This window comes from Stegodyphus dumicola, chromosome 12, assembly GCF_044657685.1.
Source record: "Stegodyphus dumicola isolate Sdum_Otavi_A_Nest chromosome 12, ASM4465768v1".
Lineage (NCBI taxonomy): Eukaryota > Metazoa > Arthropoda > Arachnida > Araneae > Eresidae > Stegodyphus > Stegodyphus dumicola.
This window is the reverse complement of record NC_140779.1, coordinates 111,676,925-111,699,579: the sequence shown is the minus strand read 5'-3', so window position 1 is coordinate 111,699,579 and position 22,655 is coordinate 111,676,925. Positions and strand designations below refer to the sequence as shown.

Here is a 22,655-nt window from a genome sequence, read left to right as displayed (position 1 = left end):
AGCCCTTGTCCCGTAGTAAATGCCGTCTTTTCTCGGTCTTCAGGCTGTATTTCTACCTGCCAATACCCACTCTTTAAATCAAGTGTTGAGAACCACTTGCTTCCAGAAAGAGTGTCTAGAATGTCGTCAATTCTAGGAAGAGGGTAACTGTCTTTCTTCGTAACCTCATTCAACCGGCGATAGTCAACGCAAAATCTTGTTGAGCCGTCTTTCTTTCTGACGAGAACGATGGATGATGCCCATGGACTCGCTGAAGGTTCGATGACATCGCCTTCTTCCATATCTTTTAACAGTGTTCGCACCTCTTCCTGTTTAGCAAACGGTAGACGTCTTGGATGTTGCTTGATCGGGGGATGATCGCCGGTATCTATTCTATGTTGTGTCAGAAGACGAGCGGGAGAAAACAACTTGAAGATCTTTGATGACGCGATCGGCAGCATTCTTCTCTTCATCGTTCAATTGCGCATTCTGCAATAACTCCGATGTAATGCTCTCTGATGAGGACACGGATTCTTGGATATTGCTCTTTCTTTCAACGCTGGTTACTGGAGTACATGCTGCAACCACGTCGCCTTTCTTAATAACTCTCGCCTTCTCAGTTACATTGGCAACTCTCACCGGGATAACCATTCTCGATAGGTCGACGAGTGTTGAGGCTACTAGTACTCCTTTCGGGCTATTACAGTTATTGGGATATTCTATGATGCCGTAGCGGAAATCTCTGTTTTCGGCTATAGATCCAGGGAGTAAAATTTCTGTTCTTGCCGGTATTGTGATATTGTCTTGTGCTATGATTCTGTGGACAGATTTAACTTCTTCATTATTAATTCCAAATAATGTTATGTCCTCAGACGCAGAATGCAATTCGTTATTTTTAAAGTCCAAGGAAAAATTGTATTTCCTTAGAAAGTCCAATCCGAGTATGCAAGAATCAGTGATCTCTGCTACATATGCCGTGTGATGGTAAGCGGCACTTCCAAACGTGATGTTAACATTTACTTTCCCATTGATGTCGATCTTCTCACCGGACACAGTCTGTAGGGTAACGCAGGGCGGCATCCAGATAAGTTTGCTTTCCAGTTGTTGAGCCAAATCTTTTCGGATGATGGTAACGTTGGCTCCTGTGTCTATCGTCATATTGCAGGGGACTCCGTTAATATGTCCTATTATGAAAAGTCCATTACTGCCGCCTCTCACTGCAGAAATCTGAAGCGCTTTAAACTGAGGCTTTTCATTATCTGGCAACCTCCGCCCCGCGAGATGGCCACTAATTAGTTTCCCTGCTGCTTGTTAGAAGCGGTCTTAAAATCAGTACCCTGGGGTGTTTTGCAGTTTCTTCGTATGTGTCCTTCAGCACCGCAGTTCCAGCACTTAACGGTCGGTTTCTTCTCACCAATATTCCGTCTCAAGGCGTTCAGTTGTCTAGTTAAATCGTCTAGACGAGCGGTGACTTGATCCCCTGGCTCCTGGACTTGAGCAGCTCTGACTGGGTGGCGGTCTCGACGAGTGGCTTGCTGGGCTGCCTCGAATTTCATGACGTACACTAGAGCGCTTTTTAAATCTTTTACATCCGCCATTCGTAGAGCTTTTTGTATTTCAGTATCTCGGATGCCATCGATGAAATATTGCAGGGACAGGATTTCCCTTGTTTCTGTCGGGCACTCCGAAAAGGCGTGATGTGACAGCCTTTCAACATCCGTGGCGAGCTCCTGAAGTGATTCAGTGGGCTTCTCTTGACGGGATTTTAATTGAACCCTGCTGTAGTCTTTTAAACATTTCTCGCCAAAGCGCAGCTCCAAAGCGCCGGACAGAGCTTCGAAATCTAACCTTTTGTTTTCGGGAAGAGTCCGCTGCGTCGGCTCTTAAAGAAGCGGCGAGATGACAGGCCTTAGCTTGGGAATCCCATCCATTCGCATCCGCAACGATAGAAAACTGGGTCTTGTACACTTGCCAGGATGTCTTCCCATCATATGTGGATAGCTTCAGAAATGGACGAGCAGGCATCGGTAAGAATTTAAAATCATCATTCTTGCTCCCTGCCGTCGCTACGAATTTCTTTAACGTTTCCATTTCTTTGGCAACTGCAGAAACTCTCTCATCAATTTGTTGTTCGACTTGGTGTTGGACGGCACAAACTCTTCCTTCAATTCGTTCCTCCACAGCCGAAACTCTCCCTTCTATATGTTCTTTTACAGAAAAAACTTTTTTTTCTATTTCTTCTTTCACCGAAGAAGCTCTTTCTTCAATTTGATCTTTTACGAAAGAAACTTTTTCTTCAATTTGTCCAACTTTATTTTCAACTGTGTCAATTCTGCCTTCCATAGCTTCAAATTTATTTTCTATTATGCAGGTAATTTCTCTTTTCATTTCTTCTTGACATGCTTCAATCTTTTCTTGACCAGCTTGAACGGCTTTCATTTCGTCCTTAACGGATTCCTGTCCCAATTTCATTTCTTCTTTAAATGAGGCAAAGGCTGATATTAACTGCCTTAATTGCTCTTCCATCGCTCTTGTTATTGGCATTCAAACCCCACTCCTGACACCAAAAATTGTTGCGTGCGTACGGGTTCGTTACGAAATGAATGCACAAGTCCGATGAAAAATGAACAAAAATGTATTATTATCACAACAAAAATGCTTAAATTTTCTCAAATTATCATGCAGTATTACAATATCTCACAGTAGTTATCTTTTAACTACTCAAATGTCCAATAGAACGTAATTCAAAACAGCTAAAGAACGCTAATCCGCGAATTCGCTACAATCAACAACAGTAGTTTTCTAAACAACAACAAACTAAGCAACTACTACAAACTGAGATGTTTTCCTCCTTTTATAAGATTTTAAAATCACGCGCTAGAATTTTCCAGTACTTTCTCGAAATCAAAAAGAGATATTTATTTATTTAATGCACGCGCTCTTGTATTTTCAATTTTCCGGCTTAGCTTTCTTTTAATATTCGTCACGCGCTGCACTGCGCGAGAAATAAAACCAATTAATTTATAATTGAACTAATATTAGCTTTTTAAATACCAAATTCGTAACAATACATTTATGCAGATTTTTCATTATTTAATTTCTTCAAATATAATGCAGGACTCTCACATTTGGTGGCAACAGTTTAAAAAGTGAAACGGACATTTATAATGATTCAACACAAAATTGCAAAACGAAAACAATAGTCCTTCCCCAAATAGCACAGCAACGTCGTAACGACGTTGCAAACTCGTCGCGGATGTCGTTGCAAAAGCGTTTCAATATCTCGTCTTTAAGACGCCCAGATGTCCGCGAACATCCACTGTTCTGCAACCGTTGCAAAGACGTCTTTATTATGTTTTTGCAGATGAGGTTTTTGTCGCATAGGCGTTGTTATTGCGTCTTTCGCAGGTGATATTTTGGTTGTGAAAGCATCGTATCACGACTTCTTAAAGACGCCTAAATGTTCGCAAAATTCCACCTTTTTTGCAACAGTTGTGAAAATGTCGTTATTATGTCCTTGTGTTACATATTAATTTATGCAGAAAAATAAGCTTAATAATTAATATATTTTCTTCTTTTTTTAAATTTTGTATTCCTTGTATTTATCTAAAGTTTAAATATTTTATCATTTCCCGAAAACCAGAAGATAATACAATTTTTTCTCTTTAGACTAAATATGCATTAGTAGCCTTAATTATTTTCAGTACTTTAAACTATAGTTTTTAAATTTCTCTTTAGACTAAATATGCCTAATTAATAATAGCTTTGATTATTTTCAGTACTTTAAACTATGTTTTTTAAATAACTTCAATTCTAACTTACAATTATTTAAGATTTCATCATTTTTTCCTTTAAGTGAGAGTAATTATGAAAGTGGTTATTATAAATATATAACATTAATAGTAGGTTTTAAGAAAATAAAACTCAGTTAGACATAAATAAAAGTAAAGATACATATGTGGGTTAAAAAAAAAGGTTTCTGATAACAGCGTTATCACATTTATTTCTATTAAATCTCAGAGACATTGAAAATTGCCACTGTCATGATAAATTAGGAAGCGGTTATTAAGATAACATAATCAGTATTTTACCTAAACTCAAGTATAAATTTATTCGCGTTTCACAGTAAAAATATTAACATTAACTTCTATATCTCCAAGATATGCAAATTAAAGACAGTATAAAGTAGTTAATAAATGTGACCAAAATATACCTAAACATAATAACTTCCCATATTCATATCTAAAATGAAATAATAACCTAACAAACAACATACATAACAGCACTATTTAAGAAAAAGCATTAACTAGTAGTAATTCAGAAGTCAAACAACAAAAATCAGCGTTATACCTACAAAAATTTTCACAGGACTAGTTTCGATGGTTTTACCGAACCATCATCTTCAGCTGCAAAACCGCAAATCAACAAGATAGGAAATAATGATTAGATAAGATAAGAAAACCTGAACAAGAATAAGCAAGTGGCGCCATCTGTTGGCGAAACCAGAACTAAAACATAATTTCTCTAAAAGCCGAAGGCAAATTTGGATTGGAATTAGGATCGTTAACTAGAACAGAAAGATTTTTATGAATGTGAAATGCCTCTAGAAAATCCAGTTCTCCAATGGAAGATGTTTTTGAATAATTTTGGCAGCAGAAAAATTGAAAGTGTGATTTTCGGACCAGCAATGTTGAGCAACAGAAGACTTCTGTGTTTCCTTTTTTCTAACATATGCCTCATGTTCTTTGACGCGAAATTTTAAGGCTCTCTTAGTTTGGCCAATGTAAATTAAACCACACTGGCAAGGAATCCTATAAATACCCCAGGAATTCATATCCGGAATGGGGTCCTTGAGTATAGAAGTTGGAATTTTATTGATGGGAGAATAAACAACCCGAAAGTTAAATTTCTGCAAAATATGTGCAACTTTATAGCTAATTGATGGAAAGAAGGGAATGACAACAGAATTTTTATAATCTCCTAAAATAAGAGTGTGGCTTTTAGTGTGTTCAGATGAGAATTTTTTAACTGCTTGATTAATAATGTTGGGTGAAAAGCCCCTGTCAATAGCTATTGCTTTTAAATAATTTAGTTCTTCATCAAGGGCTAGTTTGGAGGAGCAAACTTGAAGAGAACGGAAAACATAGGAATAAAATGAAGCTAACTTTTGTTTAGTCGGATGACATGATTTAAAGTGTGGTGGAAGGCAAACCGATGAAGGTTTACGGTAAACTGTAGTACTGAAGTTGGATGTGTTACGTGTGACCAGAATGTCGAGAAACGGAAGAGAATTGCAAGTCTCAAGTTCAAAAGTGAACTGAATAGAAGGATCAATAGAATTCATTGTTGAAAGAACTTTATTTAAATCATCTTTATTACCTTCAAACAGGGTAAAAGTATCGTCTACGTAGCGGAACCATGCCGGGAAGTTTAAAGTTTCAAACAATTTTGATTCATAATAATGCATGTAGATATCAGTCAGGATGGGACTGAGGGGGCTTCCCATGGCTAATCCCTCAGTTTGCTTGTAATATTTATTTTGGAAAACAAAATGTGTTTGTTTCAAACAGAGTTGAGTGAGAGAAATTAGCTCCTCAATTTCGATGCAAGAGAAATGAAATTCGCGAAGTCTGGTTTCTAGACATCTTAATGCACCCTCCACTGGGACATTGGTGAATAATGATTTTACATCAAAAGAAACCATGAGTAAATTACTAGGAGAAATGTTTTTAACCTTTTTTACAAACTCTATGGAATTTTTTATGGTGTAAATCCTTCACCTTCGGACTTATCCAAAATAAAAACTGCGATCAAATCTTCGCAAATCATTTCAAGCAACTTAAAACATTCGCTTATCCCATCTGTTGCGAATTGTGCCAGATTATATGCTCTTCCCAAAATTCATAAAAGTGGTATTCCTTTCTGCCCTATTGTATCAAATTTAGGTACTGCCTCGTATCCTTTAGCTAAATATTTAGTTTCTAGATTTTCCACTCTATTAGACAATAACATTTACACCATAAAAATTCCATAGAGTTTGTAAAAAAGGTTAAAAACATTTCTCCTAGTAATTTACTCATGGTTTCTTTTGATGTAAAGTGCCAGTGTGGTTTAATTTACATTGGCCAAACTAAGAGAGCCTTAAAATTTCGCGTCAAAGAACATGAGGCATATGTTAGAAAAAAGGAAACACAGAAGTCTTCTGTTGCTCAACATTGCTGGTCCGAAAATCACACTTTCAATTTTTCTGCTGCCAAAATTATTCAAAAAACATCTTCCATTGGAGAACTGGATTTTCTAGAGGCATTTCACATTCATAAAAATCTTTCTGTTCTAGTTAACGATCCTAATTCCAATCCAAATTTGCCTTCGGCTTTTAGAGAAATTATGTTTTAGTTCTGGTTTCGCCAACAGATGGCGCCACTTGCTTATTCTTGTTCAGGCTTTCTTATCTTATCTAATCATTATTTCCTATCTTGTTGATTTGCGGTTTTGCAGCTGAAGATGATGGTTCGGTAAAACCATCGAAACTAGTCCTGTGAAAATTTTTGTAGGTATAACGCTGATTTTTGTTGTTTGACTTCTGAATTAGTATTTATTCGGCGTGTTATTGTGTCTTAATTAACTAGTAGTGTTTGAAAGTATAAATAGCAGAAGGAAGGTAACAGAACTAAAATTTCCAATTAATAAAAAAAATATTTGTGTTTTTAAATAGTAAGCAATTAAAAGTGCAATAATTAAGAATTGCAGTATTTACTAATAATGTTGATGTTAACACCATTTCTTTCGATCATATGTTAATGTATTTACTTAGTTTTTACATTTTAGATTAGTGGTAGATTGCAATAATTATTTCATGCACTTTTTATAATCAATAACTTTCCTTTTTGTTACTGTACAGAAATAATTTAAATAATATAGTATACGATAGTAAGCTAAGTACGTTAAAGTAAGCTCTTCGTTAAAGAGAACACGATGAAACTTTGTGATTCTATTTATTATCAATTTGTTTGTTATCACAAGCACATAAAGCGTAAGCGAAGAAAATAGAATATACTTAAATTTAATAAAAAATAAAACCTGATTTCCAACATTTATTTATTGAGATAATCTAATAAACATACATAACGGTAATTTTTAAAAAAAACGCGAATTACACAGTGTTTGAAAGAATAGATACCAAACGAAAAGTAATAAAACTGCAATTTGCTATCAATAAAAAATATTTAGTTTTTTTTAATATTACACAATTAAATATCACATAATTATAGATTACAATATTTCATAGAAATGCTAATGTTTCCTTAACACTAGTTTTTCTATCATACATTTCATACACTGTTTAAAATCATTAACTTTTCTGCATAATTCTGTACAAAAGACAATATACTATAGAATGTGCATTATTATTAATTTTAATAATTAATTAATTGCTTATATTATACATATATCTAATTCATCTTCAGCCGTCATATTAAGTACTGGTACCAGACCAATAATTTCTTTGTATTTTGAAAATAATGAATATACCATAACAGCTTGAATTGTTGCTGCTTCTGTACTGATTGCATTTTCAGCAAAACTAGAAAAAGGTTTACCGTTGTATGTTATTTTTGGTTTTATATGAATTAATTCTGAGAGCCAACTTTTCAATATGAATACAATAATCGATTAATATGAATGATATGCGATATAGCACTTAGGACGTTATAACCGAAGCACAAAGCTAATAAGAATATCCAAATATTGCACCGCTGAAACCACAGCGATTGGAGATAGACATTATTTCCACAGAGACACTTTTTCACGAACCACAGAGACACTATTTCACAAACCACAGAGACACTATTTCACGAACACTATATTCCACAGACCACTATAGACCACAGAGACAATGATAAGATTCTCAATGCGTTCTTTGATTGATAGTACATTACATTTACTTTTAATATAAAGAATATTATTTATATCAGTCATTGTTTGATTAAATTTCAAACATGAAGTCAGTCTTTTCAAACTCCTTACACGTGGCATCTTTACCAAATTACTTGAAAGAACTGCTGGAATCTGAATTAATAGCGCAGTTGCTTGTTCGAATTTGGCAGCTAGCCAAAGCGCGCAAATCTCGAGATGTTCGTTTATATAAGCATCCAGTAAATAATGTACAGGTCTGCTTCTCCTGAGTTTTCCGTAATATATATTGGTCAGCCGTGAATTCGTCCTTACTTCAAAAATAAGAAATAAAGTCATATTTCATTAGTGAAATAATTGCTAACATGTGATTTGCATTGATTTCGGAAACATGATTTTTTAAAGTATATAAAATGCATAACTTAATAACTTACTTTATAAATTAGTTTCATTTTTAAATATTTTGCTGTAATATTTATAAAAATAGTTTAAGTATTAATTATTTTAACAAAATTTTAAACAATTATTTAGCACGTATTTTTGGTACTAATTAAATTTAACAAATCAAAAGTATTTATATTGTATTAAATTAACATTTCATTAGATGAAGCTCTCTTAGATTAATATATTTAGATGAAATAAAGTAATGAAACATTGCAAAGTAAATCTTAGGCGGACTTCAGGTTCTTGAAAGGGCAGATTTGGTCTCTTTTCTATCTAAAAGTAACGCTGATGAACTAAAATAAATGCTAAAACGACCACGTCTAAAAGCGGTCATATCATGACGTTTCAGCGACGTCGGCAAATTGCCAAGATGCAACGGCAAATATTTTGTGTCTTCGCAACGTTGTAAAGACGTCGTAAAAGTTACCACGACCACTTTGCAACCTCTCGGACCAGTTTGCAACGACGTGTTCTACATGGGTCAGAGACAAAGCCCCTTTGGACTAAAAAGTTAGTCATTAAAATATTAAATATTTAAATTAAATACGGGCAAATAAAATACTACTTGTCTACATGCACTTTAAATCAGTCAGATATTAATTAAGTATTATTATGATAAATTTAACGCGAATTTCAGCGAGTAAATTATTTTAATATAAATTTTATAGCTCTTTAAGCCCGAAGTTTTCTGTAGCATTTGTAAGCCATAATTTTTTGTAGCTTTTCTGTAGCTGTTTTACAAGCAAGTGAATTATAATCATTAGAAACATTATTCATGTCTAGAATATTTAATTTTGATAAGTATGTTTGTTATCTAAATAGCAAAATAAAATTATCTTCATTAAAATTCCTGTCACATATGTGAAAAAAACATCTTTGCCTCCCAACAATAGCTTTTAATTCAATTTTTAGGATTGATTAAGATGAGAAAATTTAAACCTTCCCTCCACCAAAAAAAGTTCTGTTAGTCTTAAGAGTTTTTCAGATGGTTAATTTAATTGAATGTCCAAGACTCAATACGTACTTAATTGAGTTTTAATAATTTAGATTGCTTGTTTTCCAAAATTGGAAAATAACTTTATATTTTCTTTTTATTTTGCAGGTCTTCGTACAAGACAGCAACATGTTCTACATGCCACAATTCAGTGCTCTCACAAAACCAAGAAGGCTGACGTCAGACGGAGAAAATGACGTCATACTCAATGGCATTCCTGATTGGGTATATGAAGGTTTGTTTCCTGTCCTGTTAAGTAGATGAAACTTTTTAGGTTTTCCTAATTATTTATCCTTGGTTATCCTTGGTAATTTTTATCCTTCGTTTATAAGCTCTGATTTTTATCGTTACCATGCATAAATACCATGCATAAATTATGCTAACTAATATTCTTTCGTATTTTGCGCCAAAATGGAAAATTAGTTCATTTGTGTTTTCTCTTAAGATAATTCCAAAAACTGAGGTAATTATTTATAATTGTAATTATTTATAAATGTAAATTTTGACAGGTTTTATTTTTCATAGAGCAATTTTTTTTACGGATAGAAAAAATTTACATTTAATAATCCACTATTTATTTACTCCTTATGATATCATACTTTGTGTTTTAAATAACATCATATAAATACTAGTTTATCAGCAGTAGGTTTTTAAAAGGTCTAAAAAATTTAATTATAATAGTACCAAAACATTTCTTGCAATTTTGCGATGTCTAGGTTAAAAAGAGTTTCGAATGCGTTACAAAAATTCATTTATACTGGGAAAATATTTATAAGATAAGAAATTATGATTTACAAAAAAATTATTAAAAAAGGGAAATTATTAAAAGTCGCGTCGCATATTTATCAGCAAAACAGAATTTTTCTCCCCAGTTTTCTAGAAATAACTTACTTTTAGAAAGTAAAATATTTTGATTTCGAAGTACGTGTGATTAAAAGTGTAAGAAGTGTAAGCATACGCTATGGTTTACTGGTCTACTATTTGAATACGGCAAAGCACACGAGTATTATCTGCCTTAGGGAAAAGATGCCTTCGTGGATGAGTTTGTAAAGGGAACTAGCTTCTATTCTCATTAGTTTAGAGGAAAACTTCGTAAACCAACCAGGCAGCTAGTCCATTAACCTTGCATCGAAGTGCCACCCAATCGGTATAGTGGGTAGAGGAGTCTATTGCGGAAACGAAGGGCCTGGGTTCGAATCCCGGAGACGGCATGGATGTTTGTAAATGTATTGTGTCTTTGCGGCAGGGGGGTACTCTAAATATATGGCGAGCCGAAAGACATATCGATAGGTTATTGCATGGGAAGAGGAGTGGGAGACCTTCGGATCCGTCCCCCTCGATGGATTTCGTGGGCTTATTCTGATGTTACTGTGAGACAAGCGAGATAAGTAACATGAGTCATAACACCTTCCACCAAATCCTTCCACCTTGCTCGAACACCTTGCACCTTGCTCGAACTTCCGGTATTCAACGATCTTAACCCTTCTGCCACTAGGGCTTAATTAGGAGCCATCCTAAAATTTGCCGGAGAATTTTTTTTTTTTTTTTTTTTTTTTTTTTTTTTTGTGTGTGTGTGTGTGTGTGATTTTTATTCTGTCACAAGAGAAGTAGACGTTTTATTATTATCATAAAAAAAGATCATGCCATTTACTAGTATCAAAGATTTTATATTTCCTATCACTTAAATTTCGTTCATGTACAATAGAATAAAATTTATTAATCATGAACATTTTTCCTATTCGAATGTGGAAATAGCAATTTAAAGCTAAAAGTGTAATTTCATCTTTTATGTGCGAAATTACATCTGTTATTTATGAAAATTTTATCTGAAAGAATTCTGTCATGATAATGAATCTTAAATTTTGGTGAAAATTAGTAATGAAAAGTGTTAGTGAGCCTGTGTGAGGCGTAAATGAATCTTTTGATGACGAGTTTCGAGGCTTCTTGTTATGGATTAATTATGTGGTCTTCTTTAAAACGTTCATCTTGATTACCATCATAATATCTTTCATACAACTTCTCTTTCTCCTACTTGTAAAACCTACTTGTTCTACTTGTACTCTTGTAAAACGATTCAAAAGAATTCGTGTAATAGTAAGAGGAATCTGTACTACAGTATTTACTTCGCTTATATATAATCAACCATATGTTGAGCAATTTGTTCTGTAGATAGAACTTTGGAATGAAACTCTTTAGTTTCTAATTTTTTCCTCGATGAAGATTCCGATTCTAAAGAAACCGGCTATTCATCTTCATCTTCAGCATTTGATTCATTACCAGAGTCAGCATCCTATCCTTCATCGCCACCAGTGCCCATTTTGTGGAAGATATAAGAAACATATAGCAATTTAGACACAGAAGACAAACTTTTGTTGAACTTTTATATTACAATTCATATCACTGAATTAGGATGATTCAGTGATTTTTGTTAAATCTGTAAACCTCAGAGAATTAGGGTGATTCTCTTCAAACTTCATTTAATCGGGATGATTCATCCAACAGCATGGAATTAGGATGATTCTTGAAAAATTCACTATATGGGGTTGGATCTCCGTCTGGTTCGAAGCAACTCTTGAATTCTTAAACACTGGCTGTTCTTCAACCGGCTAAATCATTCGCATCCTGCTTTGGGCTGCCAATTTATAGCTAGGGGTCATACATCTAAGCGTTATTATTAAAGTAACACAATGTTTATTAAGAAATAATCCAAGAAGATAATCTGCTTCCAAATAAGTTATTTCTATAAATTTTATTTGAATTTAGAAACCAATTATGATTAATTTAATTATTGATTAATTTAATTTAGCCCAAAAGGGATGTTAGTCCTGAAATGGCGTTTTGCGTTAAATCGTTATAAATTACCAAGAGGTTTCGTTCATCTTAAGGTTTGCTGTAAATCCAGAACAATGGCTCCTGAATATAACTTGTATTTCCTCTAAAGGAGATCGTAAAAAACCCACCCAATGTCTAGATTTTAAACATTCTGCAGGTGAATAAAATAATAGAATCAATCATTCACTACACTTTTCTAACTCTTTCTCACCACGCCAAACCAACAATGGAAACATTTTCACAGCTGGCTGATTTATGTATTTTATTTGTTTTATATTCGTTTACTGAAGATGGCATAGGTAGAACTTGAAATGAAAGAACTAATTATTTCAAACAAAATTATAAAGAATCTCAAAATTTCCTCCAAATATAGACTTTGTATTTATAACAATTTTCCTGTATTGGAATATTGGTTTGAAATAAATAGTGTTAGTAAAAAAAACATACGAAAAACGAAACCACGTCATGTTTTATACAAAGCTCTAGATATCAGACGTCACTGTCATCCCCATCGAACCAACACAAATCTTTGAAATAGATCATGGATCATGCCCAGATATACGAATGGTTCTTCCTTCTTATATATTAATTCCCCTGCAGTATTTGTCTGTCCTCCAAGAATTCTGGTAATATTCGTAAGAAACGCTACCTAATTTTACCTATTTCTTCTTAATTTCGGATAAATACAAAATATTATCTCTACGTTACAGATACTCCACAACTTATGATGAGCTACTATAAGCACAGCACAAAAATGTTGAAAACTATGTTCATTACTCAAGTCGAAGACTACATAAATTACGAACTTGCAATAAATATCTCAGCATATTAATAAGATAGGGATAGCATAGCTTGCTGCAGATGATGATAATCTTACTGCGCTGTCAAGTTCTATTCTTTTTACCCTAACTCTTATCTTATGATCATTCGGATGCGATCAATATATAGAACATAAATATAAAACATTGTTCCTCACAAACCGTTACAGGATTGTCAAATAAACAAAAGGGTGTCCGAAATTGGATTCCATGGAGAATTTTTAGCCCAAAAGGGTTGTTAGTCCTAAAATGGCGTTTTGCGTTGAATCGTTATAAATGGCGTATCACTTTTCAAATTGTTGCCTCCAAATGTTATCGCCCAGTGTTATAAAGAAATTAACTAATGAAGAATCTTCATGAAATGCATGTTTCTCTCATTATGAAAAAATAGCGGTACCTAGAGTCATTACATTTTTAAATCCTCCTCCAGAACGCGGTTACCTGGAAGCCCGAATTTATTTTATTATCTATTTTATGTTTTGTAAAACTTGAACAAATTTTTGATTAACATAGCCCAACGATTTCAAAGCGAGCAGTGGCAACACTGTACGGAATAAAATATTTTTATTTCCAGCACACGAGATTGTCTGTCGGAAATTCTTAAGATTTTTCTTATTTTGAATATTTTACGATTTTGTTATTGAATCGAATTTTATGTGATGCAGTATCATCATAATAATCCATTCATAATAGAACATTAATTAATTTTTTAAGGAAAATTTAGTAGTACACGTAATGTTTTAATATTACACGTTTAAACAACTTTAATTATTTCGCATGAAAATTCCGTGTAGTTGAAAGCCAACAGGTAAATAAATGGATAAAAGAAAAAATTTCTGGCATTTGCTTTAAAGAAATTAATCTTGCAATTCCTTTGTGGAAACCTAAAGTCTGAAAACTGGAAACTTCCGCAAAATTCTTTTTTCTCCGTAGATGAAAAATCAATTCCTTATTACAGCTCTTAAAATTATTCTCGAAATATAAACATAAGTTTCTTGATCTTTATTAAACTTGTGTAGAGGAAAGACATTAAAGTAAAAATCTTCTGAACCATTAAATTCATTAACATCCCGAACCTATCCAGGTACCATGCCGCCTTTTTGACTACCATCAATATTAAGGAATATGTTTATGTGTATGTTAGTTGGTGTTAAGCTTTGCACGAAAACGGGTAAACGTCGGAAAACAGCTAACTTTCGATAAATCATTTGGCCTGTAATGTTGCGTGCCACGACTGACATCAAAAAGCAAACAACTTTTGCAAACCAAACAGCTGAAAATATGTTTTTATTTGCTCTTATTATTCCAACTTAGAAAAACACTGCAATGGCTTTTGGTTTTCTTCAAGGTATTAAAATCGTTAGTTTAATAGAATGTTTGAGTAGAACTTGTATGATTTCTACAAGATTGAAATCATTTTAGAGCGGAAACTTGCAAATGTATTTAAAGAATCAGAATCTCATTGAAAATTCTCAATTCTTTGCAATTAAATTGAAAAGTTTTATAACTCTTTTCCGACTTTAAAATATTCAATCTTAACTACTATGTAAATAGATCATCTATTCAAGTGTATATGCATAGTGTAAAGATATAGGGTCAGTCCGAAATATGGCTAAACGTTTCATCGCCTAATATGATGAGAGCGTTATGACTACAGAAAGTGAAATTATGCCATTTCTTTAAATTGAGGACTAATAAACAACAATATCAATCCCAATGACTCCTTCCATTGTCTTTAATTGCTCGCCGTTCCATTGCCTCTAATTGGTGTATCGATGCTACTGAGAGCCCATCCAGGGGATTTCTCTGCTTGGACGTTTCTTTTTATTAGCAGTCCCTTCCTGAATTTTATCGTAGTCGGCGTTAAAATTACATCTCACGCGAGACTCACTTCAGAATCATTCTGGTATGCAGTCTAGCATGCTGCTGCTGTAACTTGCTGTCCATATTAATCAACATCTTTGACAATGACGTAAGCTGTGGAACGTGATTCTTATTTGAAAATGAAAATTGAAATTTCAAGTTTAAGATGCTATCATTAGGTGCAAATACTGATATTGTTCTATTTATGTAGGAAACATTACTGTTATTCAGTTAATATTTATATTTCATCCCCCCCGACGGTATAGTGGTTAGCGGAGCTGACTACGATACCAAAGGGCCCGGATTCAAATCCCGGAGAAGGCATGGTTGTATTTATCCGTCCCCTCATGGAAGGCAAAGGTGGCCCACCTATCAGGTACCTCCATAATAAAGTGACCACTTCTTCCATCCTTAGTAATTGCCAACGTCTTTGGAAGGTTTGGGTCCGCCATTGGAAAAAAATTTATATTTTTGTATGTGAATATAAATTTAAGAGATAAAAATAGAAAACTTCTTCTTGTTACGGGTCAAATATAGTAAAAAAAAGTTCAGAAGTGTATAGAAGATCACAAAATCAAGTGTAAACGCAGGAGAACATGTAAGTTGCAACAGTAGTAATAAAAATGTGAAATGCTGTGTTAGACCGAAAATGAAGTTGGAAAACAAATGTGTGAAATGCCTTAAATCGTGCCTTTATTAACGTTTTAGAATATAATAAGCTATATTATTATGCTGCTATACCAGAAAATATACTCTAAAATCCATACCTTGAAGTTACTTATTGAGAATAAATTTTCACATTTTAAATTCCCATCTAGACTATTTCCCCAGATAATATTTGTGCAGTAAATATGGAGCAATGTCAGGACGTCAACCTAAGTATATTAAGAGGAGTGAATAAAATATACTACAGTCGCTGGGAATGTTAATGTAATTGTTGTTTACTGCTAGATATGCACTACAATAATCCAGAGCGTCCCATAAATGAGAAAGGAGTGAAACAAACGTAGTTTTACTGTTACAAAAATAAAAGCGATGCAAGCCATTTGACTAAAACATTTTCTAAGCAAGCTGTTGCTATTTTCACTTTATTATTTATGTTTGTTTTTTATTTATGTATTACATTACATAATTTGTATACATCCGCCAAATAATGCATTTCTTAAAGGCATACAGAAATTTTAAGTTATTGAAAATCTTTTTAAGGAATACTTACTAGGAATACTTTTAAGAAATACACTTAAAGAAATAGGTACTTCTTTTATTGCCGTGGTCCCTGTCTACGTTTTCCTTGATATTCTCGTCAACACTCATTTAATTCTCATTCACTTATGCACTTTTGCTTGTATAAGGTTGGTAATCACTAAATCTACTGCAAAATCTATAAGCCTTATTATTGCTAGATAACCAAACAATTCTTATCTACCTTCATAATTCTCATTTCGCCATTCAGTTTTACTAACTTTTACTATATTTAATAATTCTGAACTAAACTTTCGGAATATTTTAATTGTTTTAACTTATAATGAATTATTAACTATTCTGAATAGATGTAAGTAGCCTCTTCTTTGCTTAATCTGGATATGAATTAAACTCACTTTAAAATTCCAGTTTCTGTCAAATTAGAAGTAATACAGTAGACTGATGACGCAGGACAGGCGGCAGAATCTGGTTACTATAATTAGTCGGTTTTGTCCCACATCCGCCACTACCGAATGAGAAAGCGCCCGTTACGGAGACAAACGTCCGCAGTATGTGAGAAAAGGATACCGTGTATCTGCAATTAAATTTTCATTGTTCATCTGGCAACAGGCAGCTATAGCACTGGAGTTATAAATGGTAGTAATACCATATACATAACTATATTCAAATATATATTGTAAAATTCAGAAGGATGCAGTAACAGGTAATAAAATGCAAAAGAATTCGCATAATAGAACACAATACATTAAGTACATTGCATGCATAGTTAATACATAGATGTACGAGTGAATTAAGAAATTCAAATCTTGTTATGCACTAAATTAGTAGGGGATAAATGTAGAAAAGTTTGTATTTGAACCTCAATTCATATGCCTGTTGTGCTACAGAAATTATGTGATAGTTGTCAAGAAACGAGTCCGAGTGATTCATAAAATAATAATATGACTCCACTCAGATCCCAGAACATTCTGTTATATATTGAACTCAGTAAAAGTTAAAATAATGCTCTGAACTAGCAGACAGCCATGTGGAAGTTTTAATCTACGATACTCAAACAAGAAATTTTAAGAATGAAAAATGGCCATGATGGAGACTATCCAGATGACTACAACGCCCCTTGAATTATTATTTTTACGTGGTGTAAACAGATTGCAAGTCAAAAGCAGGTTTTCGGTTTTTCTAAGCCTTTCTCGAGGCTTTGCGATAATAAATTACTGACCTACTTTAAGACCTTCGTGAAATCCTGCCTCGGGGAAAGAATAGTTTTATTTGAAAACAAATGTTGTAAGTAGTTCATTTTTCAACCAGTTATCAAGAATTTGTCAATACTTTGATATCCTTAAGCAGCAAAACTAATATTATTGCCAGCCTGTTACCATATCAGATAGCTGTCTGCTCACACAATTTTGACTCCCATAATATCGAAATTTAACTTTCATATATTGCCATTTATTGATATATGGTTAATTATGGTTAAAGAAAATTTCCAAGATTCGATTAAATTTTGATTTTTATTTGAGCATTTTCCATGGTTTAAAATTTCCTATGGTCAAAGCATTTCATTTATATTTTTTTGTCAAATCTTTGTAAATATATGTAAAATATATGAGCTAACTTAAAGGTACCGAAAATTTCCAGTCTTTTGGTTGCTCTCGGCCGCACCAAACATATATATATATATATATACATATATAGTATACCTTCTCTGTTATCCGACTCGGTGAACTCCGTTTTTTATACTTATAATGTTGGTAAATTGTTCACTTTTTGCTTTAAAAGTGAATGAATTATGTTAATTTTATACCTTTAGTTAATATGCATGCAATAGTTGTAGAACTGATAAAAATGTAAAATTTAAGCGGTTCTAAGGCTATCGAAGCCGCCATTTGTTTGCATTTGAAACTCTTGGTGGAATAGTGAATTAAGCCAGTTTGTGCACCAACTTCAATGTCTTTTTGCCGAGTGGGACCTTTTATTATCTCAATTATCTCTTACACTGGTAAACGTGAAATGACTGCTTCTAATGTTTCGAATCCTAATTCACAGAAAATCGTTGGTATATGTATATGGATAATCTAAAGTCATGTAAATTACTTTGTATTTTTTTTTTTCAGAGGAAATCTTAGGTTCGAATCATGCCATCTGGTGGTCAGATGATGGTACAAAAATTGCATACGCAAGTTTCAATGATTCGGCCGTGGATTTCATCAGCTTGCCCAGATATGGTGACTACCACGATGTCACAAATATATATCCACAGTTCCGGAGGTTCAGGTATCCTAAGGTTCGTTTTATTTTTAAATTGCTATTCTTTTAATAATTGTCCATAAAAAGCACAATGTGATATTAATTGCTAAATGATTTTAAACGCGAATAATTTCATTTCAAGCTACACTTCATGGACTAAGATTGGAGTACATGAGTTCTTTTATGTTTTGATAAGAAAATTATTCTTTCAATAGATATCATTTAAAAAAAATAACCTTTCTTTTAAAATACATTATCCTTGTTTAATTACTTAAAAGTCTTAAAAACGTAGACAGTCACAACAGATCTCATTTGGTGTTTTATAAAAAAATTGCATTTAGCCACTGCTAGGTGTTTTATTACTGTTTATAATAAGAATAAAGTTTTGGCTAGATTTCGTAACCATATTTCATTCTGAAATTACCAAATGATAGTCATGCTTTCAACCCATGCTTGAGTTGTTTTAAATAAGGGTGAAAATTAATAACATATGTAAATACGTAATATAATTCATTTTTTAATTTATTAGGTACATATATAGGTAAGATAATATATGTTCGTATTCAAGGAAAAGCGTGGACTAGAACAGTATCATAAGAACTATTAAAAGTTCTTATTCACATTTTTAGCCCGCCAGTGACCGAATGAATAAGGTCAATGAATAGTGATAATAATGAGAATGAATAAGGTCAATGAATAATGACTGAATGAATAAGGTCAATGAATAGTGATAATAATGAGAATGAATAAGGTCAATGAATGAATAAGGTCAATGAATGAATAAGGTCAATGAATAGCTCGAGCCGAGTTCAAATCATGGGCTGCCCGTAAGAGAATTTACGTCGATTTTCCCATGTGTAAAGTAAATGCAAGCCGAAGTTTCAAATAGTGTCCTTCACGAAAGCAGCCTGCCCCTTAGACAGCTCGCCTCCGTGTTCTTTTTCATAAGAGCCCAAACAAAGGTTTATATATATGTGTGTGTGTGTGTATGTAAGATGACTTTTAACATTTCAGTAGAATTTACAATTTGATTTATTGTTAAAAATGAGATCTACAAGATTTTGTCATTTAAAAAAATATTTAGACCAAAATTTTTATCTTTTTTGTTTTCCAAAATTGCATTTTGCTTGCTTCACTGATGTTTTAATGCTTTATTTTAAAAAGGCTTTTCTGTCTTTTTCGCTTTTTCTCTTTAAAGGGGGGATATGTAAGATAAAAATATGTAAATCAGCTTTATAATTCAGTTTAGCAATAGCAATTTTGAATTCATCATTTTTAATTTCGGTATTTCCTCTCTACTCTAAAAACAGTAATAAGTTTCCTGAGCTAGATCATTTCCAAATTAGTCTACGGCACATAGCTTGTGTAACACTTACGGCGTTAATTCGTAATCTAAACTCAGAATTTTGAGAACTGAAACTTTTCTAACCTGAACCAAAATTTTCCTCTTGGTGAGCTTCCATTATTGGATAACTGCGCACTTATAGCTTCCCTCTGCGTGTTGCTTGGACGCAATTTCGCTGTGCTTTCTTCCTATCGCAACAGTATCAAAAATATAAATGTTCTGGAAGTAAGCACAGTTAGAGTGCCAAATAAATTGTAGTCACAAATGTCAATTTAAATCAAAATGTAGTTTTATCCGCCTCATCTGCCAAGTTTCCTAGTCATTAATGTTTTAACATTCTATGCAATCAAAATTCTTCCTCTTCAATATGCCATCTACGTTCTTTGTCATCAGTAATTTCTCCGTTTCTATGTCTCAGTGTTCTTACATCAGTACTTCTAAAATTTGGTTTATTGCATACATATATATGTACTAATAAAACTAGAAAAAGCTTGTTGTAATAATTTGGCGTGGTAGATAGATGCATAAACCACAAAATTTCAAAAGTAGCCGAATTCAATAGTTTCCTTTTTATTCGTGGTTGGCATATATCATTTTTATTTAATTCAACATGAATCAAATGAGCGATACGGCGACTTCTTCTTAAAGAATGTTTTACATCGAATAAACATGAAAGTTATATTTTTTGAAAGCAGAAAGCATTAGCACGTTGCTATAGCAAAGCGGAAGACGGCAAAGAAAGACGAACAAACAGAACGACAAGCAGAAGAGAAGAAGTAACGAGACAGGACAGCAAGGACTTTTCAAACCAAGGCATAATTACATTTCGGAATTTATTTCAAAAATGTTTACATTAAGCAAAAGTCATGTGACACGGATTGGTCTCAAACGTACTGAAGAAAAGATTACTATTTTTACAATACAGAGAGGAAATATCAAATTAAGCATTAATAGGCTATTACTAATTTAAATTATACTTTATTTTTACATATTTTTTATCTTACATATATATGCATAGGCATATGAAACGCGCATGACGAAACACGATGAGACAGCTTCAAAGAGGCTCGCAGTTTTCATTCAGCTTATCAACTATCTCTCGCCATCTTGTTAAAGATAAGGAGGACATATCAGTTACATTGTTCTAGAATGTTGCAAAATCATTACGAACACTTATTCTAGAGCATAGGTTTAAAACATATTGTTCCTTAATTTTTATTATTACCAAATGCAATAATTTCTCTGACATGTGGTAGTTCGTTTGTGATTCGACTGTTAGTAAACAAGCTGGTCGCTTGGAATTGTGACTTCTCCATGCATAATGTCAGGTACGAGCTGGTTTCCATTACATATTCCTTCATGATGTATCCCTCCTCAAGTAGATATTCTATGCGAGCTTTGCCATCATCAATTAGCGAGCTAGTTGTAAAAAAATTTTACATTCACCAACAATATGTGGAAAAGACGAGCATAGTAACTTGGCTGCATGATTCACAGATCTCCAATGAAGATAAATCTTTCTGTGGCCAGTATTTCAAGTTGCAAGGTCTACACAACATCACCGTTAATCACCTAAAACTTAAGCAGACAATAGTATCTGCATGGAAAGGAGATTCAAAAAACACACATTAACATCATATTGCTTGCGTGCAAGTACCATCTTTGCTGAAGAATAAGCATTTTAAATTTTCTGTATAATAAAGCCTATTTTATTAATCTGTATGGTGTAAATGTTCAATCTTCTTTTTGGATGCCACTTGATATACATTTATTTTCACTGTTTCTTTCTATCTGGTAGAATGGATACGATCTCTGAACATTGGTAGATCTACCAATGTTCAATCTACAAAGCTCAGGACTAGTTGAATACATGAATATTTTCGTGTTTTTCCAATGTGTTCCCCCAAAATACCAGAAACATTTCTTGGGAAAGTCCTGTACAAAGGCATTATTCTCTTTAAGCAGATAGCTTTCGTACATTCTTCCAGAATTAATTAATTCTAATCTTTAGCTTTGTTTAGATGATGAGACACATCAGTTGCCGGATTGATGGGAACTGAAGCGAGCTTAGGAGACCTTCTTTGCTAGTGCTTTTGGCAATTCATTTTTCTACCTATTATCTGTTCATAATTTAACGATGTCTGCGCCTGCCGTTTGTAATTTCATTAATAGACTACTGTTGAGAAAAAATGGAGCTGTTAAAGGACTTAATAGTGCACTATCATTTTGCTTTAGACTATGGAGTCAGTACTTCAATTTTCAAGTCAAATTTAAATTGCCCTTGAAAGTAACAGTGGTTAATATACGAATTCATTTAATTATGTAATGCTACGAACAATAGAAGTAAATAAATAATTTTAATTCGAATTTTAGTTTATCATTTATTTGTAGTTGATCCAATCTAATCGCAGTTAACATGCCAAGAATTAAAGCAGTCAAGCTTCTAAGAGAATAAATTGTAATTTAAACGGAATATGAGTTGTTTAAAGTCTTGTAAATTTATTATGTGAAGCTAAAAACAGTATCACTGAAAAAATTAATAGATCGCTAGCTTCCACCACAGATCTTATACTTAAAAAAAATGAGAATATGTGTTGTAAATTAGAGATACAGAAATAAGCTTTTAGAAAACCTCGATGTGTTACCCTCATGCCTTAAAATTTTAATTTTAAAATGCTCCTTAAACCTTTTAAATGTAATGTAAATTACATACAGTACAAATATGTTGAATCAATTTTTCGTCAAATTCAGTGTGCCTTTAATACCAATGATGTTGCTTTAAATAAAATTGAAATCAATAATTTGATAAAAAAATAGCATCTCAAAAAGTGATTTTACATTTTGGTGAAAAATTTATGTTTTATTTGTAATGTTACTGTGCGACTCTACTACCTTATAATGAATTGGACCCTGACAAATTCAACCACTTAACAAAGTAATGACATAACAATCAAGCGATACGAGATCTTACTTTATTATGAGATTTAATTACATGAGCTATAACTCAGATCCACGTATC

General features: G+C 33.1%; 1 protein-coding gene across 1 annotated transcript in view; it reads left to right on the top strand.

The window, feature by feature from the left end:
- The window catches only part of LOC118185383 (inactive dipeptidyl peptidase 10-like), a 497,660-nt gene that overhangs the window by 386,121 nt on the left and 88,884 nt on the right, over positions 1–22,655 (top strand). The window contains exons 8-9 of the mRNA XM_085806802.1: positions 9,437–9,563; positions 18,159–18,328. Coding sequence (XP_085662928.1) covers positions 9,437–9,563; positions 18,159–18,328 — 297 coding nt within the window. The remainder of the gene's footprint in view (positions 1–9,436; positions 9,564–18,158; positions 18,329–22,655) is intronic.